Source organism: Protopterus annectens, chromosome 10.part0 (assembly GCF_019279795.1).
Source record: "Protopterus annectens isolate FY-2018-M chromosome 10.part0, PAN1.0, whole genome shotgun sequence".
NCBI lineage: Eukaryota > Metazoa > Chordata > Ceratodontiformes > Protopteridae > Protopterus > Protopterus annectens.
The window spans coordinates 210,578,335-210,601,138 of record NC_056744.1 but is presented as its reverse complement, the minus strand read 5'-3'; the positions used below and the strand labels follow the sequence as shown (position 1 = coordinate 210,601,138).

General features: G+C 38.5%; 1 protein-coding gene across 1 annotated transcript in view; it reads right to left on the bottom strand.

Moving 5' to 3' along the window:
• Positions 1 to 21,428, bottom strand: part of LOC122813031 (heparan sulfate glucosamine 3-O-sulfotransferase 3B1-like) — a 62,832-nt gene extending 41,404 nt beyond the window's left edge. Inside the window, exon 1 of the mRNA XM_044085141.1 lies at positions 19,843 to 21,428. Coding sequence (XP_043941076.1) covers positions 19,843 to 20,354 — 512 coding nt within the window. The 5' untranslated portion in view covers positions 20,355 to 21,428. The remainder of the gene's footprint in view (positions 1 to 19,842) is intronic.
• Positions 21,429 to 22,804: the final 1,376 nt, after the last annotated feature.

The following is a 22,804-nucleotide window of genomic DNA, read 5'->3' as shown; positions in this document are numbered from 1 at the left end:
GTTTACTGAGAAAGGTAGGGAATATGTAAAACTAGATGTTGTTGGATAATTACAGAAATTATAAATTTCTACCATATTCAATTGGCCATTGGATAAAATTTTATATATAGGTTCATAGATTAGTACTAAGTTAGCTGCCTTTCTGGGCCATTTAAGTCTAGCCAATTACCCCGTGCAAGAATCAAGCCCTGCACCTTCCATCGGCATGGTAAACACCTTAACCATGAGGCCAACCTCCCACAAAAAGAGAATCAAACCCTGTACCTTGAGTCTGTGAGTCCAGCTCCAAAACCATTATACCAACCCACTATGTACCTTGAGTCTGTGAGTCCAGCTCCAAACCAGTATACCAACCCACTATGTACCTTGAGTCTGTGAGTCCAGCTCCAAACCATTATACCAACCCACTATGTACCTTGAGTCTGTGAGTCCAGCTCCAAACCATTATACCAACCCACTATGTACCTTGAGTCTGTGAGTCCAGCTCCAAACCATTATACCAACCCACTATGTACCTTGAGTCTGTGAGTCCAGCTCCAAACCAGTATATCAACCCACTATGTACCTTGAGTCTGTGAGTCCAGCTCCAAACCAGTATACCAACCCACTATGTACCTTGAGTCTGTGAGTCCAGCTCCAAACCAGTATACCAACCCACTATGTACCTTGAGTCTGTGAGTCCAGCTCCAAACCAGTATACCAACCCACTATGTACCTTGAGTCTGTGAGTCCAGCTCCAAACCAGTATACCAACCCACTATGTACCTTGAGTCTGTGAGTCCAGCTCCAAACCAGTATACCAACCCACTATGTACCTTGAGTCTGTGAGTCCAGCTCCAAACCAGTATACCAACCCACTATGTACCTTGAGTCTGTGAGTCCAGCTCCAAACCATTATACCAACCCACTATGTACCTTGAGTCTGTGAGTCCAGCTCCAAAACCATTATACCAACCCACTATGTTTTGTCTTGCCTGTGACAACCAGTTTCAAAATGGGCCAGCAGAACTACTTGTGGATTTAAAACCAATTAGGTATTGCAGGAACTTTAAAATAAAAACTAAATGTATAACAAAAAAGTAAAATGATGATAAAAGTCAAGACAACTAGATTCCTTTCAGCATTTCCTTTTCTGTGAGTGTGTATGTGTATGCCTATGTATGTTGTAGCACGCACATATTCTAAGATTTGACTTGGATGTTCATGCAGTACCCATTTCTAATAGATAACCTGTACTATGGTACATCAACAACAGGTACCCCTCACCAACCCTTCATATATTGCTTTTTCAGGTAATAAACAGCCAACAGAGAAAAGCATAACACCATGCACCAACTGCAACAAAGACATGATCCATTACTTTGACATTTAGTTAGAACACGTGTTAATTTTATTATCAGTATAGAACTATTATCCCATTTAATTCATTCTTGATGCTCAAGGAGGAAGCCCAAAGCTGATCATCTTGGGTCTTCTACAGGTGGCTGAGTGAAAATCCTGGAGCGTCCAGATGTCCAGCTCTTCTAGGTCCTTCCTCCTCCCATTATAACAATGCAGCAGACAAATGTAAAGTCTAAATAATTTAAATTTTCAATAAAAAGACACACACACACACACACACACACACACATACACACAAATATAAATATAGGTGTGTATGTATATGTATAAGTATACATGTATATATATATATATATATATATATATATATATATATATATATATATATATATATATATGTGTGTGTGTGTTAATGTTATTGAGTTTCAGAAACTCAAAATTCACACAATCAAGTAGTCACGACCATATGTTCAAACTTCAGAAAACTCAAAGGTAAAAAAAAAATCTGTTTTTGCAGGGGGACAAGCCCCCATGTACCCCCATACCCCCTGCAAATTATATCTATCAACTCTGAAATCACACTACAGTGGGGAAAACAGTAAATTCCATGATCATGGGTATGTGCAGGTGGAAAAAACATAGTTTTTTTCCTTTTTTTTACATTTGAGGTTTAGGAAACTCGAACATATGCTCTCCACCATATGAATTTTGAGTTTCCAAAACTTGATAATATGACATGAACCCATATATAAATATGAGAGAGAGAGAGAGAGAGAGAGGGTGCGTGCATTAGGTAACCAAGATAGTGTATGTCCTGCTGTAAACTGCAACGTACATTTATGTATTTTGTACCAGAGCAGTTGAAAGCAAAAGAGCTATAATCATCTATCATATCAGCAGCCTTATGTACATAAAAGATATATTGCAGATATAGTCTATGTACCTTATCAAAAGGTATAGTTCTTTTATACAAATGTATTTGTTTAATGCTTTTCATAATGCATTTTATGCTGCTAATTTATTCACAATTATGTGAAAGGTGCTAGCCACCCTTTTCTACATATCTAAATGATATCACTATTGTAGCAGGTGTCCAGGATATAGCCCCCTGGCTAAAACAGCAAACTATGGGCCTCTACTAAAGTCAGGCACTGTTAGTATTACAGTCACCACCAGCTAAAATGAGTGGGTTCACGCTTACTCCTTCATATTCATTTGATGCTTACTGTAACATACAACAGAACAATTAGGTCTTTTCTTACTCATAATTTTATATCAGTGCTATTATTTTGCTACAGTTTCTTGTAAACTATGTTACTGTATTGTATGTTTCTATAAATTATTCTAAATTTTCTTAAACTATGGAGGTATTCTTCCCAAGCTCCTCAGAACAGAGGTTATGGCTCTGTAAAACTTCCTAGTGAAGTGAAAAATAAAATAAAAACAATAACTCCCATGAATTTCAGCTATAAAATGCACCCTGCATACTTTACAGCCACTTTGACTTCAGCTTCATTATGCCATTTCTCAAATTTATTAGCGTTTTTTGTCAGGATATTTCTTTCTTAACTTTTATAAATCAAACAACAAATAAATATGGTTTACTGCTACAGTACAATCTATACAGAACCATGTTTTTTCTCAGAACGTATAACTTAATATTTCTTTTATATTCCTTTAGACATCTACAAAGTCACTAGAAGTTACAAATATACAGAAACAAACCTGTCCAGCCATACATTCCATACATTTTCTTTTAAAACATCTTTACTGAAGATGACAGTTTTTAAAGGTACTACATATACAGTAAACCTATGGCTATGGCTATGACAATTTAGATATACATCTACAACTATAGGTCCAAATGAAGATATTCAGACAAGCCTGGAAAGTTTTCATGTAAAACAAAAAAAGGTTACCTTTTCTCCCTATTCCTTTATTCTTTTAAACATACACAAATACGTATATTTCTATTATAGGCAATGTAGATTAGCCAGTAAACTGAGTTGGAAGGAACCCAGAGCACTCAGACAAAACTGACACAGAAATAATATATGAACTCCAGTGACTGAAGGCTGAATCCTTCAACCCTGAGCTGTGTGGTTCAAATTTTACCCAATGAGCCCACATGCTACCTTGTATCCCCAAGATAAGTCTCAGGACCTGCAGAGTAACAACAAATGCACTCAGGTGTGTGGTCAGTCAAGTTTCAGGGTCAAAGCTTTAATCTCTGTTCAGCCAATGAAACTTGCATAAGGTGTTAAAACTATTAAATCCATAAGCAGCAAGCAGAACAGCGAAACTTTATAGTAGCAGTGTTACCTGATATGCAAAAATAGAAAGGCAAATCATTCTGATGCATTTAATGCTTTGCTTTCTTAACTCCTGTTCAGTGTATTTTTTATCAGTTTGTCATGACCATAATGTGTAACAGTCTCCACAACCAAATGTTATCATTAAATTAAAATTACATTCTGGTTGTTCTAATAATTACTCCTGACTCTTTTGAAAGTCTTTGCAGAAATTTTCTTCATACTTTTGACTATGTTGCAAATAGACCTTAAATTAAGAGATGCCACAAGTGAAAGGATCGGCCATGTTCATTGTTCTATGAGTTAAAAAATGTATCGGGACGTTGGAAGTTAGAGAAAAATAAGGAGAAATGACACCACAGCAGACCACACCAGAGAAATAACAGGGATGGCATGACAGAGTACAACTCCAAAGATGTAGCTGAAAAAAACTTGTGCGCCAGACCAGAAATATAGATCAGTTAAATATGGTGGTGTTAAACACTGAGGAGAAATTACAAAGTACAAAGCCATGGACCTGACACTTCTACCATACTGTACAAGTTAAAATATTTAGCTACAAGTATCTTTGCTACACCCAGGAAAACTGGACTTAAATACCCACAATCTCCACCTGTAGATGTGTCACTCTAAGAAAATATCACAACTTTGCTAGTGCTCAATGAAAGGAAAGTCAGACATTTGAGTTAAAGCCAGCCAACAAACCACAGCTCTGGAACAGATTTATGAATAATGCTCTCTAAAAGTACAGCTGAATGCACAGTAACCTAACTAAAATAGAAACATAATCCATGTGTGTGAATATATATATATATATATATATATATATATATATATATATATATATATATAAATACATATATATATAAATATATATATATATATATTGAATGTAAATGGGCAGACATAGTAGAAATAATTGGTTCTGGGATATGTTAGCCATTAAAATGTGGAAACTGAAGATATTTCAAAGAATTAGATTAACATGAGATCAAGCAAAATAAAAGAGCAATGGTGTTTTGAAACCTATGAAAGAAAAAATACACTGTGATTTGTAAATGTAATGGTAACATCAGCTAATCCTAGAGATATTAAAATGCAAGTATTGGAGTGTTTTACATTTCCTAAAGAGAAATTTGTTGAGCTGAATATGTCCCTTTTGACTCTGACTAGAAAAATAGTTATCCATGGCTGATTTATTCCCTTCATACAAATCTTTATTGAGTTTAAGTTGAATAAACTTCCTTCTTTTTGTTTTTTCTTTCTTTCACTACCCGCTCCTTCCCACCCCCAGCAAATTGTTTTGATTAATCTAGTTGGGCACAGAAAAACAGGGATCAGTTAAACTTCAGCTTCAGCCAAAACCTGTACAGCAGGGTGCTGCAGGACAAATGTCAACCTGCCAGAAAATACGCTGATGCCTAAAGCTCTCCTGTCAGACACAAAGAGAAGATATTTACAAGCGACCTCATCTGAGAAGTAAATAATTTACAATTTAAAAATAAATTACCAAAATAAACTAAATAAAATATACAATGCTCATGCTGATTGATAAGAGGATGCTTTGAAGGCTGAGGATGACATGCAACAGATGTTTAGGAAAAAATTAAAATCAATAATGCCTTCTAAGATCATAATCATTCATCTGACATCAGTGATGACAGTAAAGCAGCATGAATATGCAATAAAATAGCTGCTTGTGTATTAAAACAAAACAGAGCATGTATGCTTCCAAAACCTGCTACAGAAATTCAACTACATTCCATTAAATTACGCGAGATAAATAACATCAGGATTCAGAAGACAGGTCTTGACCAGTAAGCTAGTAGCCCATAGTTTACATAATATGAAATTCACCATTATGACTGCTGTGGTACTTACAGCTTCATCTTGTGCTTGTTATAGAACCAGGGTAGAAACTGCATAATTTGCAATCTAAGTCATACTACCCCATAAATTAAGCACCAATATTTTTTGCTTGATTTCTAAATGTACAGTTCTTAGAAAAAAAGCATGTTTGCACAGTTTAAAAACTGAGGACATTCTGCGGTGAGTACATTCACTTTAGTTAATGGGTGTCTTGACCACCAGTGTATCAGCAGCTGAACATACAGCCCTGTTCCATTTAAGAGCACATCTGCTTCCACATTATTACATGTATGTTTCCCATATCTGTAGTATGTTTTATATATCTGAAAGTATTCTAGTTGTAAATGTTTTCCCAGACTGGTATAACTATTCTCACTTCATTGTGAATATGTTCTGCATAATGTCCGATTTCTTGGAAAAATGACAAATGTGGGTTTGTGAGTCACTGGATTCTAGTATTGGGGGTAATAACTAACTGCATCCAAATAGCAAATATTTAAGCCATCATGGGAGACAGAAAAATAAAACTGTTTCAGCCCAAAGGCTCAGAAATGTACACTGGCACATAAGTGTGTAATAACACTAGTAAGCCAGCTCTGGTGGTGTCCGGTGTATCATGATGCATTTTGAGCCCTTGTGCTGAAAAGTTGTTTTATTATTATTTCTGGGATAATTTGCATGTATATCTCATGATGTCTTAAAACAGAATGTTTGCAAATATTTTTAAACATATATTTCTGCATTCTGCATTTCATAATTCCTTTATGCAGCTACTCGATTAATTTTCCTCCTTCAATGGTACAGAACAATGTTAAAACTTGCACTAACCCTCTTAAAGGGGATAATCCTGGCATGAAAAGTTTATGTACCCAGAGAAAGTGAGAAAGCCAGATGGTAAGAGAGCTATCTTAAAACAGAGAAAAAAGATGAGCTATAGCCCAGATTAGTTTAAGACAGCACCGTACAGACAGTGGTGCTACAGCTTAATTCCAAGGACCCTCTTACTAATTGTTCATTCATTGGCATTTTATGTGGCCTGAGGCCTTCACTAATCATCTGAAAGCAACATCACAGATGTGGTTCATCTTCTCCTGGACACCTGCTTGCCTTTCTCTCACTGTTTATAATATTAAAGATACTATGAGCATAACAATTTTGTTACGACAAAACTGTTGATACCTAAAGTTAGTTTGCACCTCAAATCATGAGCATCGTGACTGGACCCAATCTTATACAACCAAGAACAACTAAAACTGCTTAGGTTCCAGTTGCTGGACATCAATCACTTTTTGTAGCGGTACTTCTTCAGTCCACTGGGAACCTGCTGTCTGAGATTACTGCTGAAGATGGCAGTAATGGAAAACAAAAACTGCAGGGCAACAAGTCGATAGCTGTCCATAACCGTAAGGATTAAATTAAAATTGTTTACTTTCAAACTAGTTTCTAACTGGAAAAGGAATACAGACAATGTCAATCTGAAACTGAAAAAACTTCTCAAATAACTAGTATTTGTCTAGTTATTTTTAAAATCTAATAATTATTCTTCATCAGAAACAATGCTTCATAAATTACAGCTGTTCAATACTGGCATTAAATGTAATACTTTTAATGCTAATCCAACTTATTCTATATTAGATATATTTTTTCAGTTACATGTTTTCTACTAACAATTTGAAAAAATAAGGAAATATAGTATAAATCAGAGCTTTCAACTGCTTTTTTTCTGATGTGTTGCTAAAAAAATACATGAACAGAAATGGATTAAAAGATAATTGAATGTATTACCTGCTAAGTAACAGACACATGGCTAACTAATAATTCATTTATTTTTAAGTGCTTAAATAATATAACTTTTTGCTAAGCAAATAACAGCACTACAAGGTCCCAGGTATATAATGACCTAATGACCTGACATATTCCTCTTTGTGTAAACAAAGTAAAATTCAACACAATTCCCTAAAACAAACGTTTCAGGAAAAGAAAATATGTCATGCATTGTGCTCAGCAGGACACATATTCTTTTTTCCCTACCTATAGACACATATATCTCTGCTCTTTATGAGGAGAGTAGGTTTCTAACACTACTAACATGTACATTCACTGCCGAACCAGCCTTGGTATTGCCTTAGTGGTCTGGACACACATGTAAGAAAAGACTATAAGCCTGTCAATGCCAAAGATAATTCTTGCCTTTATACCTGACAAGGACATTTGCTGTCAGGCTCACTACTACCTTCTAATTCAGCGACTGCATTAACTCTCTGGCTCATTATAATGATTGCATCCAAAAGCAGAAAAGGAGTTGTACTTCTTCAATTTGTGCAAAACACAGTGCTTCCAAGTGGAAATGCAGTTCTTCATCTAGAACAAGTAGTACCCATTATTATTATTATTATTATAGTAATTCATTCTCACCAGTATTTTAAAAATCAGCTGCATGTAGGGCGTATAACAATAGTGCCACCTAATATTTATGCGTACTTCCAGCTTCTATTGGTCACAGTTTAAGTCAATAGAAGGCATGACCCTGTTTATAATTGATTTAAATTAGTACAAAGAACTGCTTTCAGTAACAGCTGTAAATGTAATTTTAATTTAATAAGCAAAATAACATTTGTTTAATGCAGTCTCTTCTTAGTAAGCACCATTTAATTCAGTCTGTGCATAGGTGGAACTCAGCAGGGTTTGAACCTACTTCATAGTGCTTTCTAGTACTGTGTGTGTGTTGCATTTGAAAAAGGCGTCAGGGAGTACAGCTCATTGCTACTGTGATGATGCACCCATATTCGCCGGTACAGTCGCAAAACAGTAAATATTATCTTTCATTCGCTAGGCATTTTTGTGTGAAAATAATTTCTCCTTTACTGTTAAAGGGGACCTTTTCTGCTCTTGATTACTAGATTCTGCTAATCTAGACTATAATTTTGCCCCAGTTGTTAGCACGTGATAAGGAGGAAGGTCCAGTGTAATGCATGTATTAATGGAAACATGAAGTCTGAATAATGCATAACCTAACCCTTCGCTACAGAGCTCCATGTTTAGCATAGTGTGCATATCCTAAATATACTGCTTATGGATTCCATTAAATATTAACTAAAAATAACCACTCAGAAGGTCCTTGAACAAAACTGAATCTGTGTCCAGCTATTCCAAGTGGAGCTACACACACTGCATATTAATTTATGTGCAGATCTGATCTGATTAATGGATAACTGCCAGTTCCAAAATAAGTCAAAGTAAAGCCATGAGGGAGGACTCCGACAACAGAAGTTGAGCCAGTGACATCATGAAACTGCAGCAGGGCAACCGTAACACATAACTGAAAAGCCATTCCTTGACATAAGTTACTAACAATGGCAAAACAAAATCACAAGTCACATCAATCTAGTCATCCAGAAGAGCAGTGTCACCTCATAAGACAATACTTCCAGAATGCTCATTCATGGAAGAATGTATACAACAGGTATGTGTCTTTTATTGGGCCAGAATTACAAGTGCATAGACCGTACAGAAGAAGGAAATATCCTACTTTAGCTTGAGATCATTGAAGGATACTTGGCAAAGTTAACTGAAGTAATCCACAATAGCATCAGTCTCATCAGTGACACATGACATTTAGTCTAATCAGTGACACATGTCCATCAGTCTCATCAGTGACACATGCCCATCAGTCTCATCAGTGACACATGTCCGTCAGTCTCATCAGTGACACATGCCCATCAGTCTCATCAGTGACACATGTCCGTCAGTCTCATCAGTGACACATGTCTGTCAGTCTCATCAGTGGCACATGTCCGTCAGTCTCATCAGTGACACATGTCTGTCAGTCCCATCGGTGACACATGCCCATCAGTCTCATCAATGACACATGTCCGTCAGTCTCATCAGTGACACATGCCCGTCAGTCTCATTACTGGCACATGCCCATCAGTCTCATCAGTGACACATGCCTGTCAGTCTCACCAGTGACACATGCCCATCAGTCTCATCAGTGACATATGCCCATCAGTCTCATCAGTGACACATGCCCATCAGTCTCATCAATGACACATGCCCGTCAGTCTCATTAGTGGCACATGCCCATCAGTCTCATCAGTGACACATGCCTGTCAGTCTCATCAGTGACACATGCATGTCAGTCTCATCAGAGACACATGTCCATCAGTCTCATCAGTGACACATGCCTGTCAGTCTCATAAGTAACACATGCCCATCAGTCTCATCAGTGACACATGCCTGTCAATCTCATCAATGACACATGCCTGTCAGTCTCATCTGTGACACATGCCCATCAATCTCATCAGTGAAGCATGTCTGTCAGTCTCATCAGAGACACATGTCCATCAGTCTCATCAGTGACACATGCCCATCAGTCTCATCAGTGACACATGCCCATCAGTCTCATCAGTGACACATGCCTGTCAGTCACATCAGTGACATATGCCCATCAGTCTCATCAGTGACACATGCCCATCAGTCTCATCAGTAACACATGCCCGTCAGTCTCATTAGTGGCACATGCCCATCAGTTTCATCAGTGACACATGCCTGTCAGTCTCATCAGTGACATATGCCCATCAGTCTCATCAGCAACACATGTCCATCAGTATCATCAGTGACACATGCCCGTCAGTCTCATCAGTGACACATGCCCATCAGTCTCATCAGTGACACATGCCCGTCAGTCTCATCAGTGACACATGCCCATCAGTCTCATCAGTAACACATGTCCATCAGTCTCATCAGTGACACATGCCCGTCAGTCTCATCAGTGACACATGCCTGTCAGTCTCATCAGTGACATATGCCCATCAGTCTCATCAGTGACACATGCCCATCAGTCTCATCAGTGACATATGCCCATCAGTCTCATCAGCAACACATGCCCATCAGTTTCATCAGTGACACATGCCTGTCAGTCTCATCAGTGACACATGCCCATCAGTCTCATCAGTAACACATGCCCGTCAGTCTCATTAGTGGCACATGCCCATCAGTTTCATCAGTGACACATGCCTGTCAGTCTCATCAGTGACATATGCCCATCAGTCTCATCAGTAACACATGTCCATCAGTATCATCAGTGACACATGCCTGTCAGTCTCATCAGTAACACATGCCCATCAGTCTCATCAGTGACACATGCCTGTCAGTCTCATCAGCGACACATGCCCGTCAGTCTCATCAGTGACACATGCCTATCAGTCTCATCAGTGACACATGCCCATCAGTCTCATCAGTGACACATGCCCGTCAGTCTCATCAGTGAAACATGCCTGTCAGTCTCATCAGTGACACATGCCCATTAGTCTCATCAGTGACACATGCCTGTCAGTCTCATCTGTGACACATGCCCATGAGTCTCATCAGTGACACATGCCTGTCAGTCTCATCTGTGACACATGCCCATCAGTCTCATCAGTGACACATGCCCATCAATCTCATCAGTGAAACATGCCTGCCATTCTCATCTGTGACACATGCCCATCAGTCTCATCACTGACACATGCCCATCAGTCTCATCAGTGACACATGCCTGTCAGTCTCATCTGTGACACATGCCTGTTAGTCTCATCAGTGACACATGCCCATCAGTCTCATCAGTGACACGTCTGTCAGTCTCATCAGTGACACATGCTTGTCAGTCTCATCAGTGACACATGCCCATCAGTCTCATCAGTGACACATGCATGTCAGTCTCATCTGTAACATATGCCCATCAGTCTCATCAGTGACACATTCTTGTCAGTCTCATCTGTGACACATGCCCATCAGTCTCATCAGTGACAAGTCTGTCAGTCTCATCAGTGACATATGCCCATCAGTCTGCCCATCAGTCTCATTAGTGACACATGCCTGTCAGTCTTATCAGTGACACATACCCATCAGTCTCATCAGTGATACATGCCTGTCAGTCTCATCAGTGACACATGTCCATAAGTCTCATCAGTGACACATGCCCATCAGTCTGCCCATCAGTCTCATCAGTGCCACATGCCTGTCAGTCTCATCAGTGACACATGCCCATCAGTCTCATCAGTGACACATGCCCATCAGTCTCATCAGTGGCACGTGACCATCAGATTAATATCACAGAGTAGCACACAGTTCCTTTGTAAACATGTGGCATGTGAGGTGGTGTACAGAAACATTCTAATTTTTCTTTTCATGCGCCAGTATTCTGGCCTTCCTGCTGATCACTTACTCCAATTCTGAAGTGAACCTGACTTTGGTTCTTTTAACTTCACCCCTATACCTTCATGCTTCACCTGCATATTCAGATCAGGAATATCTAATGCTATCAATTCCCTACAAACTTTGTCATCAGAATGCCTTGTTTGGGGTGAATGGGGTAAGTAGCAGTCAGTCCCATAACTTTAGGAAACTCCATTCCCTCCTTCCCATCTAACTTTCAGATGTAGTGTGATACCATCATCTCTGCATATCTCATGTACTAAAAATGTTTGCTTGCACGATCTGTGCTGTTACACATATTATCAGCTATCTGCAATGCTAGTACCCAAGTCTGGTGATGGACACCCTCTGGTGTTTACCAGAGAAGATGCACTTGAGACTCATCCCTTAACCACCACCATGGATAGGACAGCCAACCCTTCCCCCTTTGCCCACATACCAAAGTCTTCAGATACCAAGGTTGTCTTCATAAGTGTGTTACCAGCAGAAAAGATGGATACCCTCACTGTGTACCAGTAAACTGCCATGCAACACTTACTTTTTTGGACATATTCTACCAAAGTGCAGCTGTCAAAGATAAAGGTGTCTATCATATAAAGCTTAGTGACAGAAGTAATGTATTGGCACTATACCTCACAAGTATTTTAATCAGCCCTTTTGTCAAACACACAATGAAATTTTCATAAAGCAAAACATGGAACTTTCAACAGCTCTTCTTGGGAAGGAAGAAACATATGTAATATCTTGTAGTGTATCCAAAGAATTAAAAATTGTAATTTCCAAGGAAAATGTATTGTACAATGTGTGTGTATCTATTATATTAAATATAACTGATTTCTGAAGTCAAAAAGAATAATGACACATATAAAGCTCCTCTCCTGCAGCATTGCCTTCACAGACACTGTTGTAACATTTTATATAACTATAGATATAGATATATAGATAGATGTATATATCACAATTTTAAACCATAATTGTGTTTTTGCAACATTTGTTGTAGTTAGAGATAAACTAACAAACTCAAGGACCACTGTGAATACTCAAGTGCACTATTTCAGTAGAAATATCAAAAACTTTTCTAACTTTGACAAGTATTACTAAAAGTAGGGACAAATGGGTAATAATTAAAGCATTTTTGAAACAAAGTCATACATGGTTTTAAATCTTGATGACTTGGAAATATTTTCTAGAATACACTGAAAATGTTACACTTCTATGAGTTGTTTTGAGAAGTGATAATTTCAGTGATGAGAGCACTTAATCAGGAAAACTTAAAATGTGTTTATGAAAATCTTGCTGTAAAATGAAAACAATGTTTCCCCTTAAAAATAAAGGGGAATGTAAAGTTATTTCCCATTTTCTCCCAGTATCAAGGGCAGGTGTGTGATTTCTTTTTTAATCAAAGAAATGTTTTTCCAAATGTTACAATATTTTCCAAAAAAAGCAAAAGAGTTCAATATTTTTTTTTTTTTTCGTTTTGTTTGTGTTGGCTAATTTAAAAGCATTAATTGAGTTACTTGCATTTGGTTGTTATTGTTCTTAAGTAAGAGATCACTCCTAAACAAAAAAAACAAAACAAAAAAAAAACACAGCAATGAGTCTTTCTTCATCTAAACAGATAGCATTGAAGTCCCAGTACCTGTTGGTTTTTCATGCCGTAACTTCAAATCACACACAGCTGCTAACACAGGACAGTTAATTTGTTTATAGATGATTAGTTGTAAACTACAAATCACAGAGCAGTGATCTAATATTTGTTTCTCTACAAATTACATACACTACTGCTGTTACATTCAAGGACAGCATGTTCAGACTAAATTCGACAGAAGCATAGTTCTAGGAACAAGCATATTCAATTAAAGAAACAAAAGTGAACTAGGGAATGCCATTTTGGTAAAAAAAAACTTGTATGAATGCTTTTTATTCAAAATTAATACTGCAAAATCATAAAGTTGTACTGACAAAAGCGAAAATATGCTCTAAACAGATGGTAAAAGTCTAATGATATAACTGCAAAGTGTAAAACTTAAGTATAGAAGGAAACATATCTAAGGCTCCATTTCTGTACTTAATTGCTCTGACTTGTGTTAAATATAGAACGATCCTTTACAACTTTTTTTGTTGTTGTTGTTTAGTTTGAATAAATTGTGTGTAGGCAGCTTTTGAACATTGTTAGGTACTATACAGGGAAAGCAACTGATAAAAACAAACTTATTGCTGCATCTAGGGGTGTGGCCTGGCACACACATGGTGTACAACTACAAATTCATATTTAAAGGGGCCAATAAGATGGATATACAAGGACTCCATACATCCCACATTAAAGCATATCAGTTAAATTATAAGGGTTCAAGTGAGTCTATAAAGAAAACAATTAGGTCTCAAGTCATGTATTATTGTTAAATTCATAGATCTCAATTAATACTTTATAATGTAATAATTTTAATATGTGCCACATGTTTTATTGTATAGTTAAGATATACACCATACTGATGTGAGCAGAATAAATATTTGGTGTACACATAAGCATTTTGTGCTAATTCGCAGTCAATGAGCACTCCAGAAGTTGGGGTACAATTCCACAACTCCTGTTTAGACCAGCTGTCTAAGAATATTCTTGCTGCTGGGCTTAGCTGATGTCCAGAAAGGAAAGCATTCCAAATGGTACAAAAAGACTGAGTATTTTGCCCCACTGGTTCCTCTGCAGCTATGCATGCAAGGGTGGGTAGGGGTGCATGTAGCTGTATAGCTACCTGGATGTTAGATTTCTAAAATATCATGAAGAGAAAGTAGCCCTTTACTCCATGCTGTAGCATTCTCCAAATTATTAAATAGTGGCTTACACATATGATATTTTACTTTTTTCTAAAAAATAAATAAATAAAAAGGAATTATCAGGTCCATAACTCCCTCAGCAATAACGCAAGTTCATAAATTCTCTGCACAGATTCCTGTTGCTATTCTAACACTGGTCACATATCATTTTAATATACAAGGAATGTCTTTCATCCAGGTGCATATTCCACAGGTCTATGAAATTAATTTTCTGGTTTTAATGGAGAACTGCTGCTATATATACAATGCTAAGCAATGGTCTTTTATAAATCAGCAGTATTCCAAACAAAATGATCTCTAGTCGAGTAATTAATTCATGACTAAATGTTTCTTCCTATCACTTGTACCACGATTGGTGTTAACTACAGCAGTCACTGGTTCAGTGTTATCGGCTTTGTTCTCAGCTGGGGAGGTGTGACAGCCAAGGATATTATTATTACCCAGACTGCTCGGTGCACATGCTCCCTGACATCTTGGATTCACCTCAATCATTTCCTCAATTTGTTTAACAGCATTTTTGGATTTAGGAAAAAGTAATTCAAGCTAGGACATACTTTAGCTAAAATGACTTCCTGTTCCAATATGCAGTTCTATGCCTGTAACTTCTAACAACTTGGCACTTGTCCACTAATGAAAATGAAGTCATTGAACAAGTTGAAAGCACAATTACTGAATGACTGTCTAAATTCAATGAAGTAGGTATCAAACTTAAGTAAATACTGGTGTTATTGTTAATTCCTCTAAGTATAATATATGACTGCAGTGTGCATTTAGTTCTATTATATAACGTTTATACCACCGATGAGAACTTTGGACAATGATCATAGCAAGTTATTACTTACTGCACGTGCATGCATCAAGTGCTGAGAGTTTGTGCTTGTGCTTTGTGGCACTTTTTTGTGTTGCTCACGATTGTTTACAATACAGGTATAGAATAAATGATGCCTAAATATTATACTGATCTCTAATATGCATTACTTACATTTTGTGGTCTCTACTTCGACAGAGGAAACACATTATTTTAAGTGTAGTATCATTTGTTAATTGATTCTGTGCAATGATTATGTTATGTTTTATTAAAGTAAAACATTTAACAGATGCCTAGACTTATTTAAAATAGTAAAAAAATGTATTTAAAAAGTAAATGCAAAATAAGCTCAGCTTCCATTTATAAAAATCCAGGCTACATCCAGAGTAGGTACACACCTTCTTCTAACAGTCCATGAGGTAAAGGAATGCCTGGACTATAGAATTTTGCCCACTGTGGAATGCTTCTGCACTGCTACTATCATAGCAAGTTTTTTATTCCTCTCCTCTGCTGCCCCTGTCCCTCTCATCATGTAGATGCTCAGCATGGCAAGATTTTGAATTTTCTTTCCATTTCTTTCTTTACTCTTTCATAAGAAGATTGTTTTTGTTCATACTAAAATTGCATGTTTCATATCACAACTGAAACCAAACTGCAGTGTACTCACTAATGCCTCTGTTCTCCTGATTCAATAAACTGTGCCATTTTACTATTTCTATTCATTAAAAAGTATACAATTTAACTATCATTGCTCTATCAAGATATCCCTAACCTTTCAGTGTAACAACAGCAAAACAATGTATAACTTTTATTTTTCTGTAAATTGTGTCTCTCGCTCTCTGTTTTTTAAGGATTTAAACCGATAAAAAGTCCCCCTAAGAATCAATATCCCAACACTTGTCATACTTTTCCTTAATACATTTATATAATAACTCGGAGTCATCCATAAAAAGATAATGGAGTGTTAGCATGTCACAATATATGAAGAATCAGTAAAGTCTGGGTAACTGGCTGATTAAAATATTAGCACACCCTGCCACAGTATTGAAAAGGGGGACATAACTAACTGTTACAGTGTTAAAAGTGCAAAAAGTTTAACATTAAAGTGAACAATTTTCTTTTAAAATTTCAAGGTAACCAAAATCATACCGCTCTGTTGTCCTTAATTTTTGCCTCATAATTTTGTCATATCCCTCGTATGTCTTGTTTCTATGAAGACTACAGTTAGTCAATAATGTCAACGTCTTATTGTTCAGAAATGCATGCTGATGCAAAAATTGTTGTTCTTTTAACTTTTAAAGTGAAATAGAATAATATTTAAAAGATCATCCCTAATTTTGGGGCCTTCGTCGCCCCATTACTTTAGCTTTGTCCAGAATTATTGAGCTAAGAAGGTGAACGGCATGCCATATATCGTGCTTGTTTTCTATGCATTAAATAACAGTGATGCTTTCTATTAGCTGTTTTGTTCAGTTCCTGTCTTGAAACTATTCTTAATAAGACATCTATTCCTTAACCAACACTTTGATAGACACGAAAACATAGAAATAATGTCGTTTCAGCGCAGAACTATTGTCTCTGCAACATTTAACTGTGACTGAGTGTGTGGGTCTGAAATTGAACACAATATACCCTTCTGACTTATTACTGGAATACAAAAATACACGTCCAGAGCTTTAAAGGAGATCACTATAACATTTTAACTCATTTGGCAACTAACTTAAGAAATGCCACTAACTTAAGAGAGCTACAGAAAGCAAACACAAGTGCTAAGATGACGACAATGATGATAATAACAACAATACATTTTAGGTAAATATTGTTAAATAATTGTTTGCATTCTCTGCAAAAGATGATACTTAACTAACTCTGTAACATTTATGTTTATGCTACATGCATTTATCGTGTTGTACAACATCTTGCCTGCATTTAAATGCATGTATGTCAGGGTTGCCACCTTTTCAAATGCCCAAAGTGGGACATTTTTAGTACAAATATCAGATTTTGCAGGGTGAAACATACCCCCGACCAGTACAAAGGACAGAACTTCACTTTTTTGCCTAAATAAAAGCATATTCTTGTAGTATTTTAATTGCGTATTTTTGTTTCTTATAACATTTAGATGTTTCAGGTACAGAATAACTGTTTTATGCAACTATTACATAAAATATAGGAAAACATTTTGTCTTAAAATCTCAGGACAGTTGTCATTTTTTTTTTTAGTTTTTTTGCAGGACACAACTGCCCAAAGAGGGACTGTCCCTCACAAAGTGGGACAGGTGGTAACCCTAATGTATGTTTCACTCGTTTTATTATAAAAAATCTTAGGGATGTAAACGTCAACCCACCCCTGGGGTTGCTGTCTGGATTTCAGGTACTTTCCATAAAATGAATTTGGTTCTGTGGCAGAATGGATTCTGTCGGAAAATTCTCTGAAAGTGTCTGCTCTTTAACACGAAACATGTGTTTAAAACTCATTATCTGCTGTCAGAGTCTGTGTTTTGTAGAGTAAAAGAAATGTTTCGTAATAGTGTCGGTGCAGGGAAGTTAGCACGTGCTGGGACATCAGAAGAGCCTCCACAGTTCCAGTGCAAAAAGATGAAACGCACACGCGCGGGCGCGCGCGCGCCAAAGAACATGGTTTTAACTACAGAAGTACTTCAGTATCTGGAAATTCTAAATGTGCCTGTGATTATACACAACAAATGCAAGATCTGCCAATAACATTACAGCCAGTGTCCTGGTACTGGTAAAGTAAGGGGGGGGGGGGGCATGATGCATTTAGAAGCATCCACAAGAGCGGATGAGGGTATTGAACATGTACCTAACGTTTCTTCCACTGACAATTTATCGCTATTAGTCAGTAAAGAGTCGGTTCCTCTACAGTGTTCAGAGTGTTTTGACTGGTTTCGGCCGTTAGCAGGGCTTTCTCCTCAGAACTATATTAATGATGACGGTCATTATCATAACAACAAAAAAATAATCAGATGAGGACTTAAATCAAGTGATGAGCACCTCACGTGCTTAAGAGAAAGGGACATCTGAAGAGAATGCTGATCTGCAAAGCCCGACAGACCCCCACACCACTCACCTTCTGCTCCAGCGCCCAGCTGTAGGGTTTAAAACAGATTCAAGCCAATGATGTTGAAGTTAACTGGCTTTATGCTTAGGAAAATTAAAGCATTGTCATTCAGAATAAGGGCAATAGTGAATACTGGGCTTAAACCAGGCAGTAACATCATCCACTTGCTGTAATGTCAGTGGCTGCAACAGGTAAGCATGTTCTCTGCATTTAGGAACCCTCTCCCAAAACACGCCAACCTCCGGGGGAACCACCATCAGCGCAGTAAAGCGGGTCTTTCCTTCTCGGTACTTAAGTCCCTGCGTCTATTTTTGAAAATTACAATTGATGAAAATTAAGAGCCATCAATACAGTGTCAGCCTATACTAGAAACCCCAAAAGGATAACGTTATATGTACACTTACATAGGGAGTGTGGTAGAGATCCCTCAATAAACCGTTTTGTTTCACTTGTGAATATTGCAGGGTTAATAAGGGTCGTCATATAATACTTGAAGAAGTTGATCTCTTGAGCACTTCTTTGTGCAGATTAATAGCTTGTTTGAGAAATTGATGGAACAAGATATTAATGGGGGTGCTGAGTTACTTCGGATTCCTTTATTAAATGGTACTCAAGCACCTACTTGTCCAACAGGATAATATTTGTACTCGCACTACGTTCAATGCAGCGTCACAAGGTTAAACACCAAGGGCCCCTGGCGATACCTTCCTATCATCACCCATGTTTTTTCTACATTTACCAGGTATCTCCACGGTGGGTCATTTTCCGTGCACTAGTGATAAATCCCTGGCAATTTACTTAAATGTGTTCTCAGCTCCCGAGTTAGCATTTTTTTTTTACAATCAGCTTCTATAATACCCTAATCTTAAAACCGTAGCCGTCTTTTACAAGTACTACACAGCACCGTACAAAAGTGTGCCTACCTTCACTAAACAGGGACGCACAGCTTCATTGGGCTATGTTTTCGTTTAAAATGTTAAGATATTATTTGTCTAATAAGCTACAGCAGGCATCATGGATTGGGGTGGAAGGGGACAAATACATTAAAATAAACTTTATTTCCTTCCAACGCCCCCCATGGGACTTGTGCCATCAAATTAAAGTGCAAACTGTTCTTACGCTGCAATAACGTCTTGTTCTGGTGTTCTGTATAGGTAGGTAACTTTTAACAAAACACCTGCAATCCAGTAAATAAAATATTGCATTCACTTCAACCTTTGTAACAATTAGCATGACAAGGAAAACTCTGAATGTATGCCAAAGTATGCGGGTAACGCTTACACCTACAAATGACTCCCCTCTAAAGTTGTCATTTTGGACTGGGCTACTGATAGCCTGTTGTATCAATCACGCACATAGCACATACACGCTTAGACAAAAAGGTCATTTATGGCACCTACCTGTACCATCGGAAACCTTTGTCATAGTTCCGATCGAAGAAATGTGGCTCTGCACCAACTGCTCGAATGTCTGGGTGCACCCGCAAAAACTCAAGCAGAGCCCGTGTGCCCCCCTTTTTCACCCCAATAATGATGGCCTGAGGCAGCTTCTTAGTACCAGAACCGTTGTAGAATGTTGAAATAGGAATAGTGTCCGAGGCGGAGCCACTCTGCTCCCTTTGACCAGGACCCTCGTCCTGCAGCAAGTCCCTGGAAGAAGCCCTAGCAGGTACACCGACCTCAGGCGTCCAACTCGGGGCTCGAACTAGCACCCTAGAGAGGAGGCTGGGTACTGGAGCCCCCGAACTTACCCCTCGGGTAGTGTCCATTGGCAAGGGATTGCAAGTACCCACACTGTAATAAAATAGGTAGACCCACAGAGTAAACATTACGAGCAATAGCAGGGCGTTTTTCTTCAGCGAGCCCAAAGAAGCCGCATCCAGACGAGTAGGAAGCCGTAGCCTCAGTTCCATAAGCCCTGTCCATGCACCCGGCTAGTGACAGAACCTTAGCACATGTTGCACAACGACACCAGCACGGAAGATGCTCTTCTTCACAAGGTCCAGATGAACTTCACCTGCCCTCTTAAAATGGAATCTCCTGTGCCCTCGGCTCAGCTAGGTGCATTAGCACTTCCAGCCGTTCCTTTTGATTACTTTGTATGCAACTATTTCTAACAACTCTCGTTGATCCGGTAAAAAGAAAGTGGCAGGATTCTCTGCACTGTCTATAACACTGGTATTCCAGCAGTTTTTTTTCCTGAGATACATAGACACATGAAGACTATCCTAGCATATGCAGGAATCCCAGCTGGTGTCCTGTCTACTACGACTCCATAAAAGTTCTGACAGGCTGGTTAGGCGGCATCAATATTTTTGCTCCTTGGTAACAAGCCTGTTGTAACTCTTTTCTTGGGATCTAGTTCTTTTGCGGCTTGTACTGGGATTCCATTAGTTCTGTTCCTGGGCACTGTTTCCAACAGTTCCGCAAATATGTATTGCGATTTTAACAGCTTTTTTTATTGAACTGTTAAACTTCCAAAGTGTTTCCAACAGATCTGCCTGTGCCCAGACCCCAGCACTTCTGCACAAGGGCCACGCGCTGTGATCCCAACACTTCTGCTCCTGCTCTGCGTGTAATTCCGAAAAGTATATGCTAACTGTGTACCGGGATCCCAATAGTTTGTCCCTGCTACCTGCTCCTGACCAGCACGGTGATTTCATCAGTTCTGCAGGAGTTAAAATGAAGCGAAATGGCATTCCATCCTGTTTTTCCCTAGGGTTTCAGTAGTTTCCTTCGCCAGCTGTCTGACACTGCCACCACTTGTCGGTAGGACAAGCTAGTGATGTGATGAAGGGACGTGAAGGCTGTCCCCATACGTTGCTCCCGAAGGAGATGTAGCTCCCCATACAGTCCCTGTGCAAAGGATATGCTCCCACCTCTGATACACAGGCTGCTGCAAGCCTTAAGTTGTCTTCGCTTCAGCGCCTGCTAGATGAATGAACCTTTTCATAGTCACTCTTTACTAGTCCCTTTCCTCTTCCCTTTCAGCAATGCAGCTCCCAGCGCCACTGAATATGCTGTCTTCATTGCTCCTCCTACTCTACCTCCTTTCCCACCCTTTCATCAGAAGCCCCACCCCCACCCCTCTGCCCTGCTTGCTCACACGGTGCTGGCACTTGCAGCCTGCCTCTCAAAGAGACTAGCAATTTGTAGATAACAGGAGGAGGTAGTGTAAATGGGTGGTGGGAATCGTGAGATACTTTGCCTGAGGTACAGTTGTGATCCGATATCACAGAAGTCCATAAATGAACCTAATTACTTTCTAACCAGAGTAATATGATGGAAATGAGCATTAATAGAGGCTGTCGGATCTTTAAGCAAGACAAAAAGAAACATTGGAGATGGAGCTGCTGATGCAGGAGGAACGATTTTGTTTCTAACTTTGACTGCACGTGTGCTGCTGACTACAGGATTTTTGTCACTTTAATTTGACTTGCAACCATGTGCTCCAGGATAACTTTTTCTGTGATTTAGTCAAATGTGTCCATCTGGATATTACAGCGCTCCCACCACTCAGATGTTAATGATACAGTTTTCCTAGTATTTAGAGGTGTGTGACCTCTGTTTAGCTGTCTCGGAAACAGTCATCCTCACCATTCTATGCAGTTTTACAATGTCGGCGCGGAGTTACCTTTGTCAAAAGTTTTAGCTTACCTGTAACCAGTCTTTAAGGATACATAACCTGTAGATGTTTATGCTTCGTCTATTATTATTATTCCTCAACCAGTGTATAGTTCATGGAGCATTAGAATTAAACTATAACACCAGGAGAAAACACAACTTTGTTAAGCACCTTTCACTGCCATTCTGATATCGGGCTAAGGTATAAATCGCAGCTACCACAGGCTACTGGCAAGAAGGTTTTACAGCTTTACAAGCTGTAATGCACTTCACACTGCTACACAAAAGAAGTGTGACGGCACAAACTTCCTACAGAGGTTTAGAGATACAAGAATATAGCTGTACTTTTCTTCTGGATTCTGTGAGGCAACTCGAAATATGTTACTGTTCTCAAAGCTGTAACACTTCGTGAGTCTGCACTTTCTTCCATTTTATTTTGTAGTATGTTGGGACAGCAAAAACTCCTTGTACAACACAAAAGATTTTAGGAGCCTGTCTCTAGATCGTAATCGTGTAGTTTATCACATATATGTTCTCCAAATAGATTAACACCTCGAACTTCTATTCTGTCCCCTTTCTAGGTGAGTTCCTAGCATACCTCTCAACCTCTAGACATAGCCTAAAATAATAGAGTAGCCTAAAATAATAGGAGGCAAAGGCCCATAAATAGCGACATATTTTAAATATTGCTCTTATAAACTAAGTTGCTAGAGTAACAGGTTTTTGCATTACCATGCAT